Here is an 18,834-nt window from a genome sequence, read left to right as displayed (position 1 = left end):
TTTTTTAATCACGAAATATGGAAACTAGCCAATTCACCTAACCAATGTATTAGTACATAAAGACAAGAGTGTATGGGTGAAAGAGTTACAAGCCTTTACGTATGCAAAATAAATTCACTCAAAGCTTCATTAATATTAATTTAAATTCAGAACCCATTTACATTAAATTGTTCATTAAAAATTGCCTATTTTATGCAACATGCATTCCGCAAAGAACACATAAGAAACTGAAACAGAGCGCTCAGTTTAATGATGGAAATATCAAAAGTAAATGAATTTGAATCATTCCAAACGAATAATAAAGCAGCTCTCTCCTCTATGCTAACGCGCCAAGTTTGGCGGGAGTTTGGCGCAAGGGCACGAAAACCGCGCTGCTTCCCCCTCGCCAGCGCTTGGCCCGTGCCCTTTCGACCTCCCCGCCGCCATGCAGCCTTGCTAAAGCAAGAATTACGTATGGACAGGACCCAAGACCCACCTCCGTGAAAACGTTCGCTAATGGCGCGCACAGGGTGTCACTTCAGAACCCGTGTTTGCTCCAAGCGACGCCCGGGTGAGCCCGGTGGTTTGGGTCTCGCCAGCCAGCCCCCGCGCAGAGGGGCGGCACGGAAAGGTAAGGCAGGCTGGGAGTGGAGAGCTCTTCACTGGCAAACTCCCACACCACCAAACACAGTGAACTTACACGATTCCCAACAGCTGTTCTGAATGAAGAAAAGAGAGTCATAATTAATAACATGTGTCCTGACAGAATTAATTAATAATTTATAATTAAGTCTAAAATACGAACTTGGATTATTCTTGAAGAGTCACACCTTTGCTGCCCGAACAAGCCAGGTAATGGCATGGGCAAAGAGCTCTCAGATATTTTATGATCTTCTGGTAACTCCTTCCCCACTCTCCCTCCGCCCCCAGGGGAAAAAAAAACAACCTTTGAACATTTTCTGAGAAATATCTTAAAGTTGATGCTTGCAATGAGAAGTGTTTAAATTCTGCAGATTGGCTCTCTACTGAGATGATCAAAATATCTTTCAGGCACAAGATGAGGAAAATGCAGCAGGACGAACCTTGCAGGCTCTGAAATTAAGCCCTACTTATTTCAACTCTTCCAGTTCTTTTTATGAAAATGGTAACAAACAATTCCAAGCTCTGACAATGTTCTCTTCTGCATTATTATACTTTAGAAAACTACAACACAGTCTCTCGCGGACTATGCTTTAAATCCTCTGAGCCAGTTTTCATGCATTTTTTTTTAAATGTTGAAATCAAGAAAAATCAATTGCATACATTTTTTCAATCCTCCTGTTTTAGGTAATGACACACACACACAAAAAAGCAGTGCATCCATTGTTTAGTGGGATTTTTAAAATTAATTTAATGTCTAACTGCAAATGCTGGAAACTGGAATTAATCTGTCTGGATAAAAAAAGGCTTACAGACATTTAAATGCATGTATCGGGACACTTTATCAACCTAACATAAAATTGTCATCTTATCTTATTATATGACTATTTTATGCATGTGTCAAAGAATTTAAAAATGAATGCCTGTCTATTCAGTCTAATTACAACTGCATATTATCTGTCTGGATGTACCAGTCCATATCATTGTTACCAAATACAATATATTGTATTCACCTTTCATTTTTAACTTAAGGCTGATAAACCACAATTTGGGCGTAACTAAATTTACAAAAAAAAAAAAAAAACAACCAAAAAAAAAACCACCACACACCAAACACACAGAAGGGGGGGGCGGGAATCAGACTCAAACACCTGAGGTAGATTGTTTAGTAAATGATGCTGAAGTATTTCACAGATAAGATAACACACGATCGCTCTGCAACTATGTTATTTTCAGTGTTGTATCATAGCCATACATACACATACACTCTTACTTGACAATACAACACTTCAGGCATCTTAATACTTGATCTACTAGCAGCACCTTGTAAATAGGGCTGCATTAAAATTTGACAATCTGTATTTGGATTCGCTGGGAAACGGTCAGGACATTGGACTAAAATATGGATTATTACACCGTAGAACTAGTAGTTCCAAGGTTTGTTCAGAAAGATAACACATAAGGTTACTGTACATCCTAGGCAGATCATTTCTTTTCACTCACTCTGTACCACCATGTGTTTCTACATAAGCGTGCACACCGCACACTTAAAAATTTACCCCACACTTCACCCTGAAGGTGATCTTTTCTATGTAGTTCCCACTAATCCTGGAAACAGGGCTGACAAAAAGGACCCACTCTAATCCTGCTAACTCACCCTAGCTTCACTGCATTTCCCATAACCCTGCAGCAGTCACAATTCATTCTAATCACTTTACAAAACAATCTTTAGTAAAAAGAGGAAAAATGCAGACTTGTAAGCCAATTTAAGAAATAACTGCTGATACATCAGTTATTGACTATTTCACTCCTGCTCATGATAGTGCTCAAGGCAAAACCGAGAACAAAATGACAACATCAACCGCACGCAATAAACTGTGGCCCAGGAGAGCACTGAAGCCTTAATTGACAGCTGTCAAGCTAATGGGAGAAATGGCAGCTGATTCTGGAAAATTCTGTTTTCCAGACGGATATTCAGGAGAATCTATCAGGCCTTTTTATATTTATGCCCCTTTTTCTTTTTTTTTTTTTTTTTTTGCATTGTTCCTCACAATTTGCAAAAAAAAAAAAAAAAAAAAAAAAAGGCAAAAAAAAAAGGCAGAGGACAGCCATAACTAATCATTTTGTCAGCTTGCTGCTAGGAAGAATCTCTGTCCAACAGAGAAATATGTGGCAGGTTTGGAGGCAAATAACATACCAAGGGCTGACACTGCAAGTACCTTTATAGGTAGTCTACTTTATCGCTACATTTACTTTTGGGGTATGTATGTAGTTGCAAGCAATTCCCATAAATTAAAGCGAGCATTCAACTTCCCGAAGTCAGAACTGCCTGGAAATCTGGCTGCACAACCTGCATGCCATCTTGCATCTGTATCTCGGTGGTGCACTCCCAGCCTGGCTCTGGAGGTGCTGATAACCAGCAAGAGCACTGAAGTCCCTGAAAAGTGCAAGTGCTCCGCATCCCTGAAAAATCAATTTAACGTATTTCAGTATTCACACCGGCCATGTGCATCTTTCAAATGTAAGCACGGAAGTTGGGAAGAGCCTGAAAAGTATGCAGCTATCTCTAGGGTTTAAACTCTCCTACACAGGGAAAAAGAACACCAACAAAAAAAAAAAACCAAACACGGGTCCAAGTTTGTTTTTCTTCTAGAGGCTTCAAAACTCAGTGCAGTTGTCTGAATCTAAAAAACAGTAATTGTTTTGTTCAACATAAAAAAAATAAATACATTAGTTTCCAACAAATCCTTAGTTAGTTCCCAGTCCCTCCTCAGAAGAGCTTTACACGTATACAAAATATGTATTAAGTCGTTTCTGTCAGTAGGAAGTACATTTTCTTGATCTTTTAAAATAGGTTTCTAAAAAAGCTGCAAGTGAAAGCTATAATTTAAGGACAGATAATTACTGTTTGCATGAACAAGACCGGCCTCTATTAATACAGTATCTTCGCTTTCCTAGAGAGTAGCCTCCAACCAGTAAATACCTTCTTCCTCCTGACAAAAATGACACAAGTCCTTGGAGCAGCAATTCTGCCTCCCTCCTTGCTTTAACAGGTGAGGAATAAAACTGCGCTCCCTGGCTCTTCCTCCCGAATTTACCTATGACATTCACCTGAGTCTCAAAGCAAACAAACCGAAATTATCATTTTTACAGATTCTTGATTCTCAGAGACAGCTTTAGTCTTCCACAGTGTGGTGTTAACACTTGGGCTAGACATAAAGAATTTGTGCACCTGTCTGTTATGTCTGCGAGCTCTGCGCTGCTGAGAGTTCTTTGTTGTTGTTATTCTACTCCAGACCATTAAAAGGGCCCTAATTCCTATGACATGATTATCCAGGTACCAAAGCCCATTTGTCACCTGCAGCAGAAAATTGAGTTAATGCACAACTAAAGGCAACCAGGACTGTGTAATATCAACTTGATTACATCAAACTAGCTGCAAACCTAATTCTGCTGGATGACACTGCGTGGAGCTTGTCATCTCCAATCATTAAAGCTGTCAGGAATCCATCAGGTTTACAGCTAATTAGGTGAACACTAATGAAGCTGGCAAAACAACTTTTCTTTTTTTATGGCTGAGCGGACCTTTCAGTTTGGAGAAAAAAAATTCTCGAGTATTCTCAAGGTTGCTGGGGACTGGATTTCCTGAGTTACCAATCAGCAGACATCTTTAATTCTCCCCCACCACCACCTTTTTTTCTCTCTCAGTACCAAGCAATCAATTTGTCATCACTCTCAGTATGCCACAAAAGCAGTCATGAACCTTATAACTCGCAGCTCTGAAGCCAAAAGGCTTGGGGGGTGGGGGGGGGAAAGTAAGTTTCTTCTGTCTTAAAATAAAATGCCTCATACAGCTCACTTATTTATCTTCATGCACTTATCAACAGCATAAATGTTCTTGTTTTTTCACTCTTGTCAAATAAGTAGCCCTTCAGTCATTCTACATCCCCCATATCCATTAGGCAGAGGCATTTTGATAAAGTAAAGCCAAAGCTAGTGTATGGGAAAGAATGAAAGCACTCACTCTGCCAACTTCTGATTGACCATTAAGCTATTGATGAATGTGCCTGTCAGGAGAGAGACAATTAAATCAAATATGAAACAAAGTCGTTTTGACGGGTCATTTTGATAGAGCAAAACCATTCTTCCATCTCCTATTAGTCCTGCAGTCAAGTTTTTGTAATGAATATTTCTTAACTAACCTGTTATTTCTTAGCTGTTTTTTAAGGTGGGTTTTTTTTTTGGAAAGGAAAAAAAAAACCAACAAAAAAAAGTCTTTGCTTTTACTGCTATTAGAAAAAGTAACATTTCCAATGTGACCAATAAAACAGCATTTTAGTGGGAAGCAATTATACACAATACTAAATGTTTAATGTGGCTATCAAAAAGCTAAAAGTTTAAAGAGATTACACTTCTGCTAAATATGAAAGATAGATCACACATCATGGCTGAATCACTTGAGAAAGGAGGGAGAGACAGAGAGTGGTGGAGAGAGGGAGAGAGATACCTCAGAGTGTGTGTTTAGTGCAGAAACATTTGCTTCCAGCCTATGGAGAGCCCAGCAGACAGCACAGTCGAGTATGTCAAATACTTCGAAGAGCTAGATTTTGCAGAACCGAATTCATGTTCGAAACTTAATTTCCCAAGTATTAGGTAAAGTCCACCTTTTTCATTTATGTGAAAAGTGTTACTTGATGGTATGGGCCAGAAATGCAAAATATTACCGTGAAGCATTTGGCTACGATATTGTTTGCTAGATCGTATCAGCACCGTACTGCAAAACTTTCCAAACTTTCTAGCTGTTAGTACATGGAGCGAGACTGCTAGAAAGTCTGTTTCTCTGTCTCAAAAGTCCTAGATGAATGTGTGTATAAGTCAAAGAAGAGAAGAAAGGGAATGTGGACAACGTTATTTACAATTTGTATTACTCCCTGAATCCCTTGCTGTTTACTAAATTCAAACCACACCACTCGGAGAAGTTGTCAGGCGGCGGGAAAGCCCTGGCACGTTTCTGAATGCCCGTTTTCTAGCATCGCCCAAGCGAGTCGCCAGGCTACCTGCTCCAAGTTGTTAGAGGCACAACCACAAACACACTGCCACCACCATCACCCGCGCCTCGGCACAACTCCTGCAGCCGGCCTCCGGCACAGAGCCTTCCTTCGGGAAAGGCCAACGGTGGCCACTCCGTGCTGGGCCCCCCCATCCGCCCCTGGCCCGACCCAACCCTGCTCCTCCGCCCCAGCCAGCCCCACGCCTCGGAAGCCCTGGCCCATGTGGCTATGTGGCACACCGAGCCAGGAGCCCCAGAAGTTGCGCTGACAGAGAGTTGACAGGCCACCCGTGACGTCACCGAGTCTGGCGTTACCATGGCAAGTGATTTATTGATGTTTATCGGGAATGAATAGATCAAAGGCAGCCAGATGACAGGCGATCAATCAGCCATCAAATCAAGGATGGCAACAGGCCAAGGAAACCTTTTCCAGCCCACATATCCCCAACTAAGGATTACTGTAAAATTACGTGGGGCTTTCCCCCCCCCCCCCCGTTTTGCTTTCAATTTGGCTTTTCCAAAAAAATACTGCTCAAGTTTAACAGGAGTTGACACTTCTGGCGTAAGCAAAATGAAACAAACAAACAAAAACCTCACCAGCACAAAGCCTTATGAAGTATTTCTAAAAAGAAAAAAAAATATGGAGGAAATTGTAAAGGCACTATCAGAAACATTTGCCAGTCATTTGACAATACACAGACCCCCCCTCCTTTTTTTTTTTTTTTTCCCCCTCCTTTGGTTTCCTTTGCAGTTTCTCATCTGGACTCATAAATAAGAAATGAATAAGATTAACAGAAGAGGTTGCCAAAGAAAGTGACCAGCTAGGTGGGTCTGCCTGTCCTGCAGAGACACCTCCGGCGCGGAACAGGGGGGAGAGAGAGACAGCTAAAAGTTGGGCAAAGGAACCAGTGCTGGGCTTGGATCACCAAGTAACTCCGCGGACCCTCCAGATCACTTTGTCCCTACCACTTCATTCACAGCGTGCCATGTATTTATACATATCCTATCTCTTTTTACAGAGAGGGAAAAAAAATTAAAGAAAGAGTATTTTCACTGGCTTTCACAAACCATTTGCCTGTGAGGGAAAAGGATGGAGACGAACGAAGACTACGAGGGAGAGAAGCAAAGTAGGAGCTAAAGTACGGGCTGGAAATGAACAAAATTCACGTCCTTCCCCCACGCCTGGAGTCACAGGGATCACCCGCGTACATGTCCTATGTGCCTGCGCATACCCGCCTGCCTTTCTCAAAGTGTTGCCCCCGGACCGGAGTCTGGCGATGGCAGAGTTAGGAATAAATCAAAGTGGCTACCAAAGTCGGGAAAGGGCTTTCATGCGTCCCCACCCCTGCCAGCCCAAGGAAAAAAAAAAAAAAAAAAAAAAAAATTGAAATCGCCCCCCCCCGCCGCCGCGGCCGCCACGGCGCCGTGCCCCCTGCCCAAGTTGCTCTCACTCCCCGCGGCAGCAGCGTGCGGAGGCAGCGCGGAGGCTCAGCCCGCCGAGCGCGTTACGGCAGCCGGCGGCAGCGGGCGGCGCGGCGGCCGGCCGGGGAGGCGGCTCGTACCTGCTGCGCGCCGGGGCGCTTGCTGCTTCCTCCTCGGCATGCTGGGCTCCTGCGGCCGCCGGCGCCGGCGGGGGGGGGGCTGCCTGGGCGCGGGGGTGGGAAGAGTTGCTTTAGCCCCAGAGATCCGGTGAGCTGCTCCAGTCTCGGCTCGAGGGCTGGGTTGGGGATATATTTTTTGTTGCTGTGCATACACGATGCCGAGGAGGAGGAGGAGGAGGCGGCGGCGGCGGAGGAGGAGGCGGCACAGAGGAGAGGACAGCCCTGCTGCTGCTGCTGCTGCTGCTGCTGGCAGAAGAGGGGGGAAGTTTGACAAATCGCCCCGGAGGAAGGAGGAGGGGAAGCCCCCCGAAGAGGTGTGCGGGCGGGAGGGCTGGGGAGAGCCCGCAGTCCCCCCCACCCCACCCTGCGCCCCCGGAGCCTGGCCGGGCTGGGAGATCACGGCATAAAGACGGGGGATTTCTTGGCAGGAGTCGGCGGAGCCTCAGCCTGCGCTCTCCACTCCCCGGCTCCCGGCTCGGCGCTGGAGCGGCGGCGGCGGCGGCAACGGCAACAGGCGAAGCTTGAAGGGAAACGAGATGATCGCAGTGTCACTCAAACTAGTCCGCAAAGAGGGAGAGGGGCACCGCGCTCCCACCGCCTCCCGCCCCGGACGGCACCTTAACTCTTTGCGCATCGCGCCGCCGGACCGCCCGCCGCCGGCCGGCCACGGCCACGGCGGCGGCGCAGGGTCCGCCCGGGGGCGGCGGCGGCGGAGCGGGGCGCCCCCCCCCTCGCCGCGCCCCCTCCGCCGCCCAGCCCGGCCCGCGGCCGCTCGCCCCAGCAGCCCGCAGCGGCGGAGGGGCTCGGCCCGCCGGGCGCCCCCGGGCCGGGCAGCGTAGGGCAGGGCAGCCCGCACCGCACGGCTCCGCGCCGCTCGCCCCGCTCCCCGCCGGCAGCCCTCCCCCTCCCGCCCCCCGCGCACACCCGTTCCCCGCCGGAGCCCCCACCCCCCCCAGCCATCGCCGCCCCGCCGGGGCACGGGACCCTCCCGGCACCCCCCCCGCCCCGCAGCCTCTGCGCCCGCCGCCACCGCCCCCCTCCCCCCGGCGAGGAGGGCCCGGCCCCCGCCCCCGGCGATCGAGCCCCGTCCCCGCGGAGCCCGGCCGCCCCGCCAGGGGACAGCGGCGGCAGCCCCGGCCCCCGGCTCGCTCCGCACCTCGCTCCGCCGGCCGCCCCGGCCCCACTCACCGGCGCGCCGGGCAGCTGGCCGCCCGCCGGCACTCATCCAGCCCTCCGGCTCCCACCTGGCTGGCGCCACAGCCGCCCGGGCTCCGCTTCGCGCCCGCGGGCGGGCGGGCTGGCAGGGCCGCCCCGGCCGGCGGCCGTCAACGGCGGCGCCTCCGCCGGCTGAGCCGCTGCGCCCTGCCCCGCGGTGCCGCCGGCCGGACGGGGAGCGGGCAGCGCCCCCCGCACTGCGCGCCCCCGCCCGCGCCCGGCTCTGCGGGGACGGGCACTTTCCCCGCTCTTTCCCTCTTTCCGGGCCTTTTTTTCTCTCTTTCGCTTTCTTTTGGGTTTTTTTTTTGGGGGGGGGGGATAGGGGTTTGGTGTTGGTTTTTTTTTTTTTTTTTGGTCCAAGTTCACTGGCGAGCCGCCGCGCTCAGTTCAGCGAGCGCCGGCGGATCGATGTGCTGCGGGTTTGATTGCGCATCCCTGGGCGGCGGGGCCGCGCACAGCGGGGAGGGCCGGGGCGGCGGGGGGGCGAGCGGGGCCCATGCCGGCCTCCCGCCTCCGCCGCGCCGCGCGCCCGGGCACGGCGGCCCAGCACCCGCACCGCACCGGCCCCGCCGCGCTGCCGGAGGCCGCCTGGGCTCGGGAGAAGTGAAGGAAAAAAAAAAAAAAAAAAGGAAAAAAAAAAGCCAAGAAAAAAAAAAAACAGTAGCGATTTTTTTTTTTTAAGTTCACGGGGAGGAATAAAAAAAAAAGGATGATCTCACTTTTACGGTAAGATCAAAAAAATCTCCACTCGCCCCCATTCTTCGAGATTTGGGATAATTCCAAATACCTGACTAAGTGCAGATGTTGTTGCGTCTTCACATCTTATAAAGCCGCCGTGCCGCTTTTGCTCTCGCTTTCCTTTTCAAGTTGCAGGAAATTCAAACACTTTACGTGAAGGGTGGAGAAGGTTTGGGCTAATTTTTTTTTTCTGATTGTTATTTTTACGAGTTGATTATTTTTTTAAGCTGATATTTAGGAAGAAAAAAAAAATCGCAGTCGCCTAAAGTCCCCGGGAAATTGCTACTGTTGGGGGAAAACGAAACATTTCTTGCAAACAAGAAAATGGTGAGTTGTCAATTGCCGCTTCTGCTGCCAAATTCGCTCAGTTCCATCTCATTGATACTCGCTGGTTGCTCCTCACAGTTACAGTATCTGCTCACAGAAGGAGCGATCAGATCTACTTAAGAGACGACCCCGAGACGTTCCCCCCTCCCCAAAAAGCAAGCCCCTCGGCGTGCGGGTGTGCGAGCGCGTGTGTGCGTGTGAGCGCGCCGGCGGCAGGACGGGGCGCGGGCGGCTGGCAGCCCCGTGCGGGCGGGCTGCGCCGCTGTGGCGGTGCATGCCGCTAGATCCGCCCTAACATCTGTCCGTCTCACCATTGGCGCATCCATCAGTGTCACCCTGGCTGCACATTGCAACGACAACACATCAGACACAACACAGACCGGGATTCGGTACAAATAACCGACGTACTAAACAACTTAACCAGGAAGGAGGGGACCAGCCGCAGCATAAGTATTTACAAATGTTAGACAGCCCTGGAAAAGCGAGAGGGCTAGGCTGCGATTAATAACTCGGTCTTGCTCTCTCCCTCCTCCCCCTTGAAGTAGGAATTAGGAAATGGAAAACCTAAATAATTCATGCCCCTCGCCCCCCGGAGGATGCGGCCGGGGCGCGCTCAGCCAGGCGGCTCGGCCGGCCCGCCGGGGCCGGGGCCGGGACCGGGACCGGGGCCGGGGCCGGCTTAGCCGCGGAGCCCGGGGGATGATAGGTGAACTTGGGGCTTTGGGAGGCTGCTGGCCGAGCCGGCGGGCGCTGCGCAACATGGAGGATTTCTCCGAGCTCGGGAGCGGGAGAGGATGAAACAAACTTTGGGAGCCTCCGCCGGGAGCCCGGCCGGCCGCGGGGGAGGTCAGCCTGGCTCCGGGCGCTGACACAGCGCCCTGGAAACTGCAGCAAAGCACAAGTGCTAAGGCGCGTTTAGTCACTTCAGTCGTGTAAAGGCTGTTCTTCAACGTGCGGGAGTCCTCCCCGAAGCCAGGAATTACTCCTGAGCCTTCGCTAGCCAGCTGCAGAGCCTCACCCCCAGGAACACGCTGCAGCGGCCAGCCGCTGATTTTGGGGGGGGGGGGGGGGGGGGGGGGGGGGGGTTGCAAGTTGCGAGAATTTTTTTCTCCTTCCACCTCCCTCTCCCCAAATCTCCCCGCTTTCGCTAGCCTGACGCTGCCCGCAAGCCGCCCGACGCCACGCAAGCTGGCAGCCCGGCGCCGAGCGCCGCTGGCCGCGCACCGGGCTGGGCAGCGGGGCCGGGGCTCAGCACGGCGGGTGCGCCCCCCGCCTCCGCCAGCCTGTGGGGCTCGGCTCAGCCCCCCGGGCGCGCAGTCCTGCCCTGGCTGTGACACTCACCTACACGCGTGCATGTGTGTTGACGAATTTAGCGGCATGTGTATTTGAACAGATTCCCTAGCAGAGCTCTGCCTCCCGTAGAAGCACAGCCTGCGGGGAAGATGCTGGCAGGTTGCAACCTCAGCAGCTGAACGGTGTCACTAAAACAAACATTGGCGAGGAAATGGCCAGCCCTGCTGCATGGCGAGGCTCGTCTCACACCACTTACCTTGCTCTTCACAGGGCGGGCCACAGGCGCCGGCAGCGGAGGGCAGAGGGCTTGTAACAGCTCACCCATCTGGGACTGGGGTGGGGGGATGAATGGAAAAGGGTTAAACTTTCCGTAAACAGTAATAGGAGGAACTTTCTCAGTTCAATCAGAAGTGATAACTCTCGCCTGTGTGCGTGAGAGAAAGGCAGCAGACATACGTGCACACAGACACATGCGCTGCACTTACACATTGACAACTTAGTGCCAAAACGCTCAGGAAGTTGTAGAATAATTTGGTTGTTAAGTATATCCAGTTTTTCAAGGAAGAAAACCAAAAACCTATTGAACTTTCTATCGGACGAGTTGCAGAGGGAACTGCAGATTCCACCGTGTGCATCAGCTTCTTTGGGGGTCACAGTCTATTTCAGAGCGCCAGAACCCGTAATTTTATTAAGCGTAACATTTACAAATATAATGGATAAAATCGATGAGTGTACAGACTCCATCACATGAGACTCAGCTCTAAGCTCGCTCTTCCCGGCAGTTTTAAACCAAGGTACCAATTATTTATAAGTCACATAATTAGATAAACATCACTCCCGAACTTTCCATCAGCTAAGAATGTTTTATATTTCAACAGCGTGCACCGTTTAGTGCCCTTCTTTGTTGTATATCTCCACCGCTCATTTCATTCCCCTACGTGAAAACTCCAGCCGTTTCCCAAGAACACACACAGCCCCCACACCCCCGCCCGGCTCCCAGCTCCGAGCGGGGGCAGCGGGCTGAGCTGATAAAAGCACCATTGAAATTAACCGCCGGTTATGGGAATAGCCAGGGAGGCTCAGTAAAGTTTATTAAACTTGGAACAGCCGCCTCCCGGAAAGCAGCGCGCTTGGGGCTTTAACCTCTCTCCCTGCCGAGCAGCGCGCTGGTGTTCCGCCACTTGTTCCCTGCGAGCCGGGCGGGGGGCGGCGGGGCCCGCAGGGGGCGGCTCGCAGGGGCTCGCTCCTCCGCACCGGCCGGCGGCTTCCCGGGGGCCCCCGACCCGCCGGGCGTCCCCCGGCCGCGCGGGAAGGGCTGGGCACCCACGGGTGGGCACCCAGGGGCCGGGGCCTTCGGAGGCAGCGGCGGCCCCGCCGGCCGGGCAGCGGGCTGCCGGGGGAGCAGGCGGCGCGTCCACGGGGGTCGGGTCCGGGCCGGGGGGGGCGGGCAGCCCCGGCGGCAGGAGCGGGGCAGGGCGGCAGGGCCGCCTCACCTGCCGGCAGCGCGGCCCCAGCAGCCCCGCGGGCTCCGGGCAGCCCCGCAGGCAGCGGCCGGGACCGGGCGCGGCGGCCGCCGCTGCCTCCCGGCCCGGGGAGACGCCCTCCGCCCCGGCCAAACGGCCCGGCGGCCCGCGGGAACTGCGCGACAAGTGCTGCCGGTTCCGCCGGGCAGAACAAAGGAGCCGCCGTTTGCCCCGAGCCGGACCAGACCCGTGCGGGTCTGACAAGTTCGTTCTGCGCCGCCGCTACCCCCGGCCGAGAGCGACCGGCCGCTTCCGTGAAACGGCGTTGTCAGTACCCACTGTGCCAGAGTGACAATCCGAGGAGCGAGCAAAAGCCTTTTGCAATATCTACGTAACTTTAGTAGAGCGAAATTATTTCAAAATGCCTACGAATTCCCAAACCTCCGAACACAAATGAATAAAAGTTTTTCTTCGGGCTAAAATCTTTGCCTGAATGTAAATTGTTTGGGTAAGTGAATTTACACAGCAGCAAAGTTTGTTTGTCTTAGTCCAGTAGCTTTGCTTTAACGAACCAGATGTTTTGTCTGTAAATTGTCCAGAGGACTTCCACAGTCCTGACATGTAACGAGCCCCAGAAATTGGGAGCTGGAGCCGCAGCCTCCCCGCGCAGGAGCGGCCGTTCCGGGCACAGCCCGGGGCGCAGGGGCCGCCCAGCCGCCGGGGTTTGCGGCGTTGCTCTCAAGCTGCGGAGACTTGGCCGAATCGATTCGCTTCCGCCCGCGCCTCGCAGCAATCCCCCCCCAACCCCGCTGCCAGGAACGCACCCCCCCCCCCCACAAACAGAGCCCGGGCCGCCACCGCGCCGGGGGACGCGGGCAGCCGCGGGGCGGGGCAGCGCCAGCCGCACCGCACCGCACCGCACGCGCGGCGCTCCGCAGCCGGCCGCGCCGCCAGGTGCCCGCCGGGCGGTGGCGGTGCCCGGTCCGTGCCCCCCGCGGCGCCGGGCGGCAGTGGCGCTCCCCGGCGGCCCCCGCGGAGGGGAAGCCCCCGGCCCCGCTGCGCCCGCCCGCTGCCAACAAGTTCGCGAGCTGAACCCGGGCGGCGAGAGGCGGCTCCCGGCCCCGCCGGGCGGCAGCTGCTGCTGCTGCTCCCCCCGCGGAGCGCCGGGCCCCGGCCGCGTCCCCGCCGAGGGGGGGCGGGGAGAGGCTCTGTCGCTCTTGGGGTACCTCGGGGCCGGGGGAGGGCTGCGGCCCGCCGTGGGCCGGGCTCCCCACCGCCCCGGCAGAGCCCGGGGGCGCCCAGCCCCGCTCGGCCCGGCCCGCGACCCCGGCACTTGCCGCTCTCCAGCGGCTGCACTTCGTGGAGCTGCTGCGTGCTGAGAGAAGATCTATCGTCGCGGTTCAGCCCCGCCGAATTATCACTTCCCCCCCCTCCCCGAAAGGACTTAGGGTCTCTGAAGAAACAATCGGGCTCTGCTTTGGAGGAAATAAGCGGTGCCATTCAGAGCTACTGTAGCGGAATGTATTCACTCGGGCAGTAGGAAAATCTTTTATGAAAAATAGTTACAGATCCTGGAACTCCACCATATGTGGCAACAAAAGCTATTGTGTTAGCAGAAGGGGTTTAGCTAATTTTACCTATACAAAGTTTTACTAGCTGCAGGCTTTGGGAACGCCTTTGTGGAGACTGGCAGCGATCCGCAGAGCTGGCTAATTTGAAAGGCGTTTGGAGGATCTCGGAGAAGGGAATGGGATTCCCCCCTTATTGCTCGCATCACCTGAAAGTTTTCATTGCACCGCTAACGCAGCTGTTCCTTTGCTGACCGCCTGCGATTTAACGCAATAAAGATTTTGTTGTGCACAGATACGCTTTTTTTGAGAGGGGAAAAAAACCACCAACCAAACCCAAACCAGAGAACACCGACCGGGAAGAACTACACGAGGTGGGAAGCGGATAAAGCCGAAGCCCGAGCGAAATCCTTCCTCGTCACAGTAACTTATTTCCCAGACGGGTTTTTTTTCACTGATTTGCGCACAGTGCCCGCACCAGCACACACAAGTTCCTCTCAGCAAAGTTACCGGTGCACCAGCGGCGCAGCCCCACGGCTGCGGGCACGCTGCGGGCTCCGCAGGGCGGGGGGGCCGAGGCCGCGCCCCAGGCGCGCTGCCTGCGCGCACAGCGCTGCGGGTGCGGGGCTGCCTCGCGCCCCCGGGGCCGATCCCGGGACGGAGCTGTGCAGGCCGGTAGGCCACGGCGTGGCAGGAGGCCAGCGGGCTTAAAAAACATAAATAAAGCAAAAAAAAAAAAAAAAAGCCACAGAGGGTCTGCCGGGCCGTAAATCCTGGCTCCCCGGCGCGCCCAGGCACTACTGTTCAGAGGGGCTCGCTTACATTTATGATGTACGAGCGCGCAGGGCCCGGACGGCGCGGCCCGCGGGCGGGATCCCAGCTGCGCCCTCGCCGGCTCCGCACACGCGGGGGGACGCGGGCGGGGCGCTGGGCTCGGCCCCGCCGCGGCGGGACCCGGCCGGCACCCGGCATCCCCCCCTCCCCGTCCTCCTGCCTGAGAAATTAATAAATTTTAACAACATAAACCCGCCGTTCGGGCGCAGCCGCCCCCGCCAGGGCGGCCAGCAGGCCTCGCACCCCAGGAGGCCTCGCGGGCCGGGCCCCCGCACCCCTCCGCGGGCGGCCGTCGGGGCTGCGCCGGGGCTCGGCAGCCGGGCAGGGCGCATCGGCCGGGCCTTGCGCTGGGCAGCGCCGTCCGCGCCCCCGCGGTGGCTCCCGCGGCCCCGGCGCGGCGGGCGGGCGGCGGGCGGGCGGCGGGCGGGACCGCGCCGGTGCCCCGGGGGGCGAGGGGGAGCCCGGCCGGGGCGGCAGCGGCAGCTCCGGCCCCTCGCTAGTGCCCGGGGTCTGCACCGGCCAGGTCAGCTGAAACGCGGAATCTTAGAAAATGTGACACCGTCATTGATCCCCGCTCTTTGTTCTCGTGTCATCTGCGCACAATGGAGGGAGAGAAATGTGACTTTAAAATTGCAATTAACCAGCTTTAGAGCAGGCTTCCTTCGTGGGGTATTTATTCCTAGCAAGTCTCATTTCTTGCCCGAAAAAGCGCTTCTAATTTTAAAATAAAACAGGTGATGTAAAGTACCTTATACCCTTCTGTCATAAGAGTTGCTTAAATTATGACTGGATGTGCCTAAACAGTCATCTTCTAGCTTCCCACCGATTTTGGTCAGGTCTTGAAAGAATGGCAATTTTTTCCCCCCTAACTTTTAAAAGTATTAACTTCCTTTCAAACATTCTTTAACCTTTAATATTTTGTAACTTGATGAAAAGGTCACTTTGTTCAGAGTGGATGCATCTGCTCCATAATTGTTCTAATATCAGGCAGAGCTCCATCCTAACACCACATTCTCTTACGAGGACTTTTTTTTTTTTCTTAATATACTATTGTTAAGGTTACCATGAGTAATTGCTTTAAAGGCAAAGACTTATAGACCAAAGGATGCTTGCACTTTATTTAATTTCACCAACTTCAGATGTTTAGAGCTGTATTCAGCAGATGACGTTAGCTGAGCTCTGAGGAGAATAACCTGAACGGTTTCACCTCTTCCCACTTGTGGGGCCCTGAGGTGGGACAGGCACAGAATAAATAGCTGAAGTTATAGCCCGAGCCGCCTAACAAAATAGCACAAAATACTGAATAATACTGCTTTGAACCGGCGGCAAATTTGAGCCGAGTGTCTCAAAGTACTTTGCAAAGGGCTGTGTCAGAAAGCTGAGATGCAGATGGGTTAAGACGCAAGAGCAGAGTGATGCCAGAGATCCAGAGGCCACTGGACATGGGCGTCGCAAGAATCGGCCTCGAAAAGCAGTATGGTGATTAAGGTTACTAATCTAACTATATTTTAGACTACTTGCTGTGAAGGCAACAGAAGCTTTTCAGGATGTGTAAATCAATATTTCTTATTAGGCGCAATAATATTTTGAATCTTCGTCTTTAGCCAGTTTTGGTACAAAGAACCTGTGTTTGTTCCCATGTGAAAGATTAGGGGATGAGGAGACTCGCTGCCACTCATGGGCTGAGAACGTCCCTCCGAGGGTCAGCTCATGGCCCCCGCGATGTTGGCAAACATATCTTACTCATGACACCGTAGCCGCTTTGCAAGAAGAGTGGTGATACCTGACTGTGCGTCGGAGATCAGAGCAAGAACCTTAAATGAATGCAATTAATCCCTCTAAAATGCAACAGGATTTTCTAATTCTTACTCAATTCAAACATGCAGAGAATATGTTTAATTAAAACTTGGCTATACATTTTTTTAAGGTTTTCTAGAAAACAAAGAAATCATCTAATTATATTGCTTAGTATTCTAATATGGCTTTTTTTTTTTTTAATAACACACTTTTCTAGCCAGGCCAGTCCCTTGAGGACCAGTTCCTCATTTATAAGGAAGTCCCCAATGGGAGTTAAAAAGCGGCTATTTTATAAGAAGAAAATATATTCTGAAAGGGGAGCCAGACAAAGATAACCCCACATCACATATATCAGTATGGAGGCTGGAATATGTATTCCAATGATGCAAATCTTCCCTTGCAATAATTTGCTCGTTAGTGTTAACGAAAGCCCAGATACTGATGCCTATGTATTTGTTCTTGTATTTTTCATCACACTAATGCTTTTAAGTTGGTTTTTTTTTTTAAATTACTTTATTTAATGAATTTAAAGGTCAATCCTCTTCCTTCCCATATGCAAATCCTATTAATAGTAGAGGTTTGATATTAATGGGAGTTAATAGACTAGGTACCCCCTTCACACAGAAACCCCATAAGAGAACAAAATAATCTCAAGAGAATTTCAGTAAATTTATCGCTTCTTTCTCCCCTTTGGGTAATCAAATATCACGGTAACAGTACCTTGGAAGCAGGAGTGACAGCCAGAGATGGGATGAGATGTGGAAGGTACACCAGAGCTCCCCAACTTCCAAGTGCAGGCCTGCAGGGAAGGAAAGGATGCTGCCCCACAGCAGCTGGAGCCCACCACCTCCTCCTGCTCACAGCTGCACAGGCCAGGCAGGACACAAAGAGCCATCACCCAGAGACCCTTCCCCATCCTCCTGGAGAGGGAACAGACAACTTCTGCTCCCTTCAGAGGCCAATGGTCCCCACCTGGGAAACCACAGAAGCTGCTCAGATTAAAACAGGAGCTGCTGGAGCTGATAAGGGAGTAAGTGAAGTTACTGCCGCTCCCTGTTTCTGCCAGTTTTGGAGTTGTCAACTCTTTTGTCACTGCCTTTCTACCTATGTTTGCTGTAGCAGGACTCACAGAGTTTTTTTGTTGTTTGTTTGTTGTTTTTTAGTTGTTTTTGTTTTGTTTTTTTAACTACAGCTGTTGGTGTTAAAATAACACTTAGGTGCCTGCGGAGGGAGAGGTGGGAGAGGAATATACTGCTTGATTTCATCCACAGTTCCTGTAGGAGAATGCTCCCTGTGCCAACGCGTGAGGAACAATCCTGTCTAGCCTAACTTATGCAATAAAACTATCTGCAGTGTTTTTCAAGCAGATGAATCTGGATACCAAGCTGCAAAGCAGCATTAGTCCAGAGCAGCTTCTTCCTTGGTGAGGAATAAAGAATATCTCCCGCAGCCCCTGGCAAGGCCAGCCCAAGCACGGCTCCTGCAGGTTGGCCTCTATTTCGTTAAGGGCAAGCCGAATTAATGTGATAAAAGAGGTGGAGAAGGGGGTGAGTCATGGCCCACAGAGTGGTGTAACTTTACTTCTCATTGAAGGGCACTAACCCGCTCCCTCTGAAAACCAGGGAATCTTAAACCCGTGTTCCCTGCAGCCTCCCTCCTCGTTCTCCCTCCTGAGCTGAAAGCTTTCCCAGGTACCTTTCTCAACCTGCACTCGGCAGGTGCCGTTAGCCTCCTACATTCCCGAGCAGTGCAAGGCCTTTCAGTCACATTTTACAGTATCTGAATGCCCCTCCCAAACCCTCTAACACCTCAGGGTTGTGTAGGGAAACCATTTTTTGTTTCCTTAAATTGAATTTACTTTTCCACTGTTTATATCAAAGGGGGTTTGTTTGTTTGTTTGTTTGTTTTCTCCTTATTTCCTGAACTGGGAAGCTGGTTTTATCTTTTGAAAGGGGTCGTGTCTAAAACCCATCACCCTGGAATGCTTTTTGGCTACGCAACCTCTGGGATGCAGAGAGACAGGAGCGACAGCAGTGCGGTGCCCCTAAAGCACATGGGGTTGCTGCTCCGACAGGTAGGTACGTTGAACAGATCCTTTCCGCTCTGCTTGGCTGGGGGATGTTGGAAAGTCCCTCTGAAAGGGCGACTGTGGGCAGCGACAGCCATGGTGATACCCACTGCACCTTCCATCGCCTGGAGGTGCCATTCCTAGCTCTTGGGGCTTAAGTGTCCGTCACCTTGTCTTTCACAGCTTTGATGTGGCCATAGATTTGGCAAGGGAAGGGCTGGAGGGTAGGAAGCATCCGTGTTTCTGAGGGAGCCAGGGCCCT

The 18,834-nt window shown here is 52.6% G+C and overlaps 1 protein-coding gene across 1 annotated transcript in view; it reads right to left on the bottom strand.

Moving 5' to 3' along the window:
- The window catches only part of TSHZ3 (teashirt zinc finger homeobox 3), a 65,551-nt gene extending 56,815 nt beyond the window's left edge, over positions 1–8,736 (bottom strand). Inside the window, exons 1-2 of the mRNA XM_040615409.1 lie at positions 8,458–8,736; positions 7,231–7,789 (exon numbers count right to left, since the gene is read on the bottom strand). Of these exons, the coding sequence (XP_040471343.1) occupies positions 7,231–7,270 (40 nt within the window). The 5' untranslated portion in view covers positions 7,271–7,789; positions 8,458–8,736. The remainder of the gene's footprint in view (positions 1–7,230; positions 7,790–8,457) is intronic.
- Between the last annotated feature and the right edge of the window lie 10,098 nt (positions 8,737–18,834).

This window comes from Falco naumanni, chromosome 15, assembly GCF_017639655.2.
Source record: "Falco naumanni isolate bFalNau1 chromosome 15, bFalNau1.pat, whole genome shotgun sequence".
Lineage (NCBI taxonomy): Eukaryota > Metazoa > Chordata > Aves > Falconiformes > Falconidae > Falco > Falco naumanni.
Note: the sequence above shows the minus strand (reverse complement) of the source record. Positions and strands in the feature narration are given on the sequence as shown.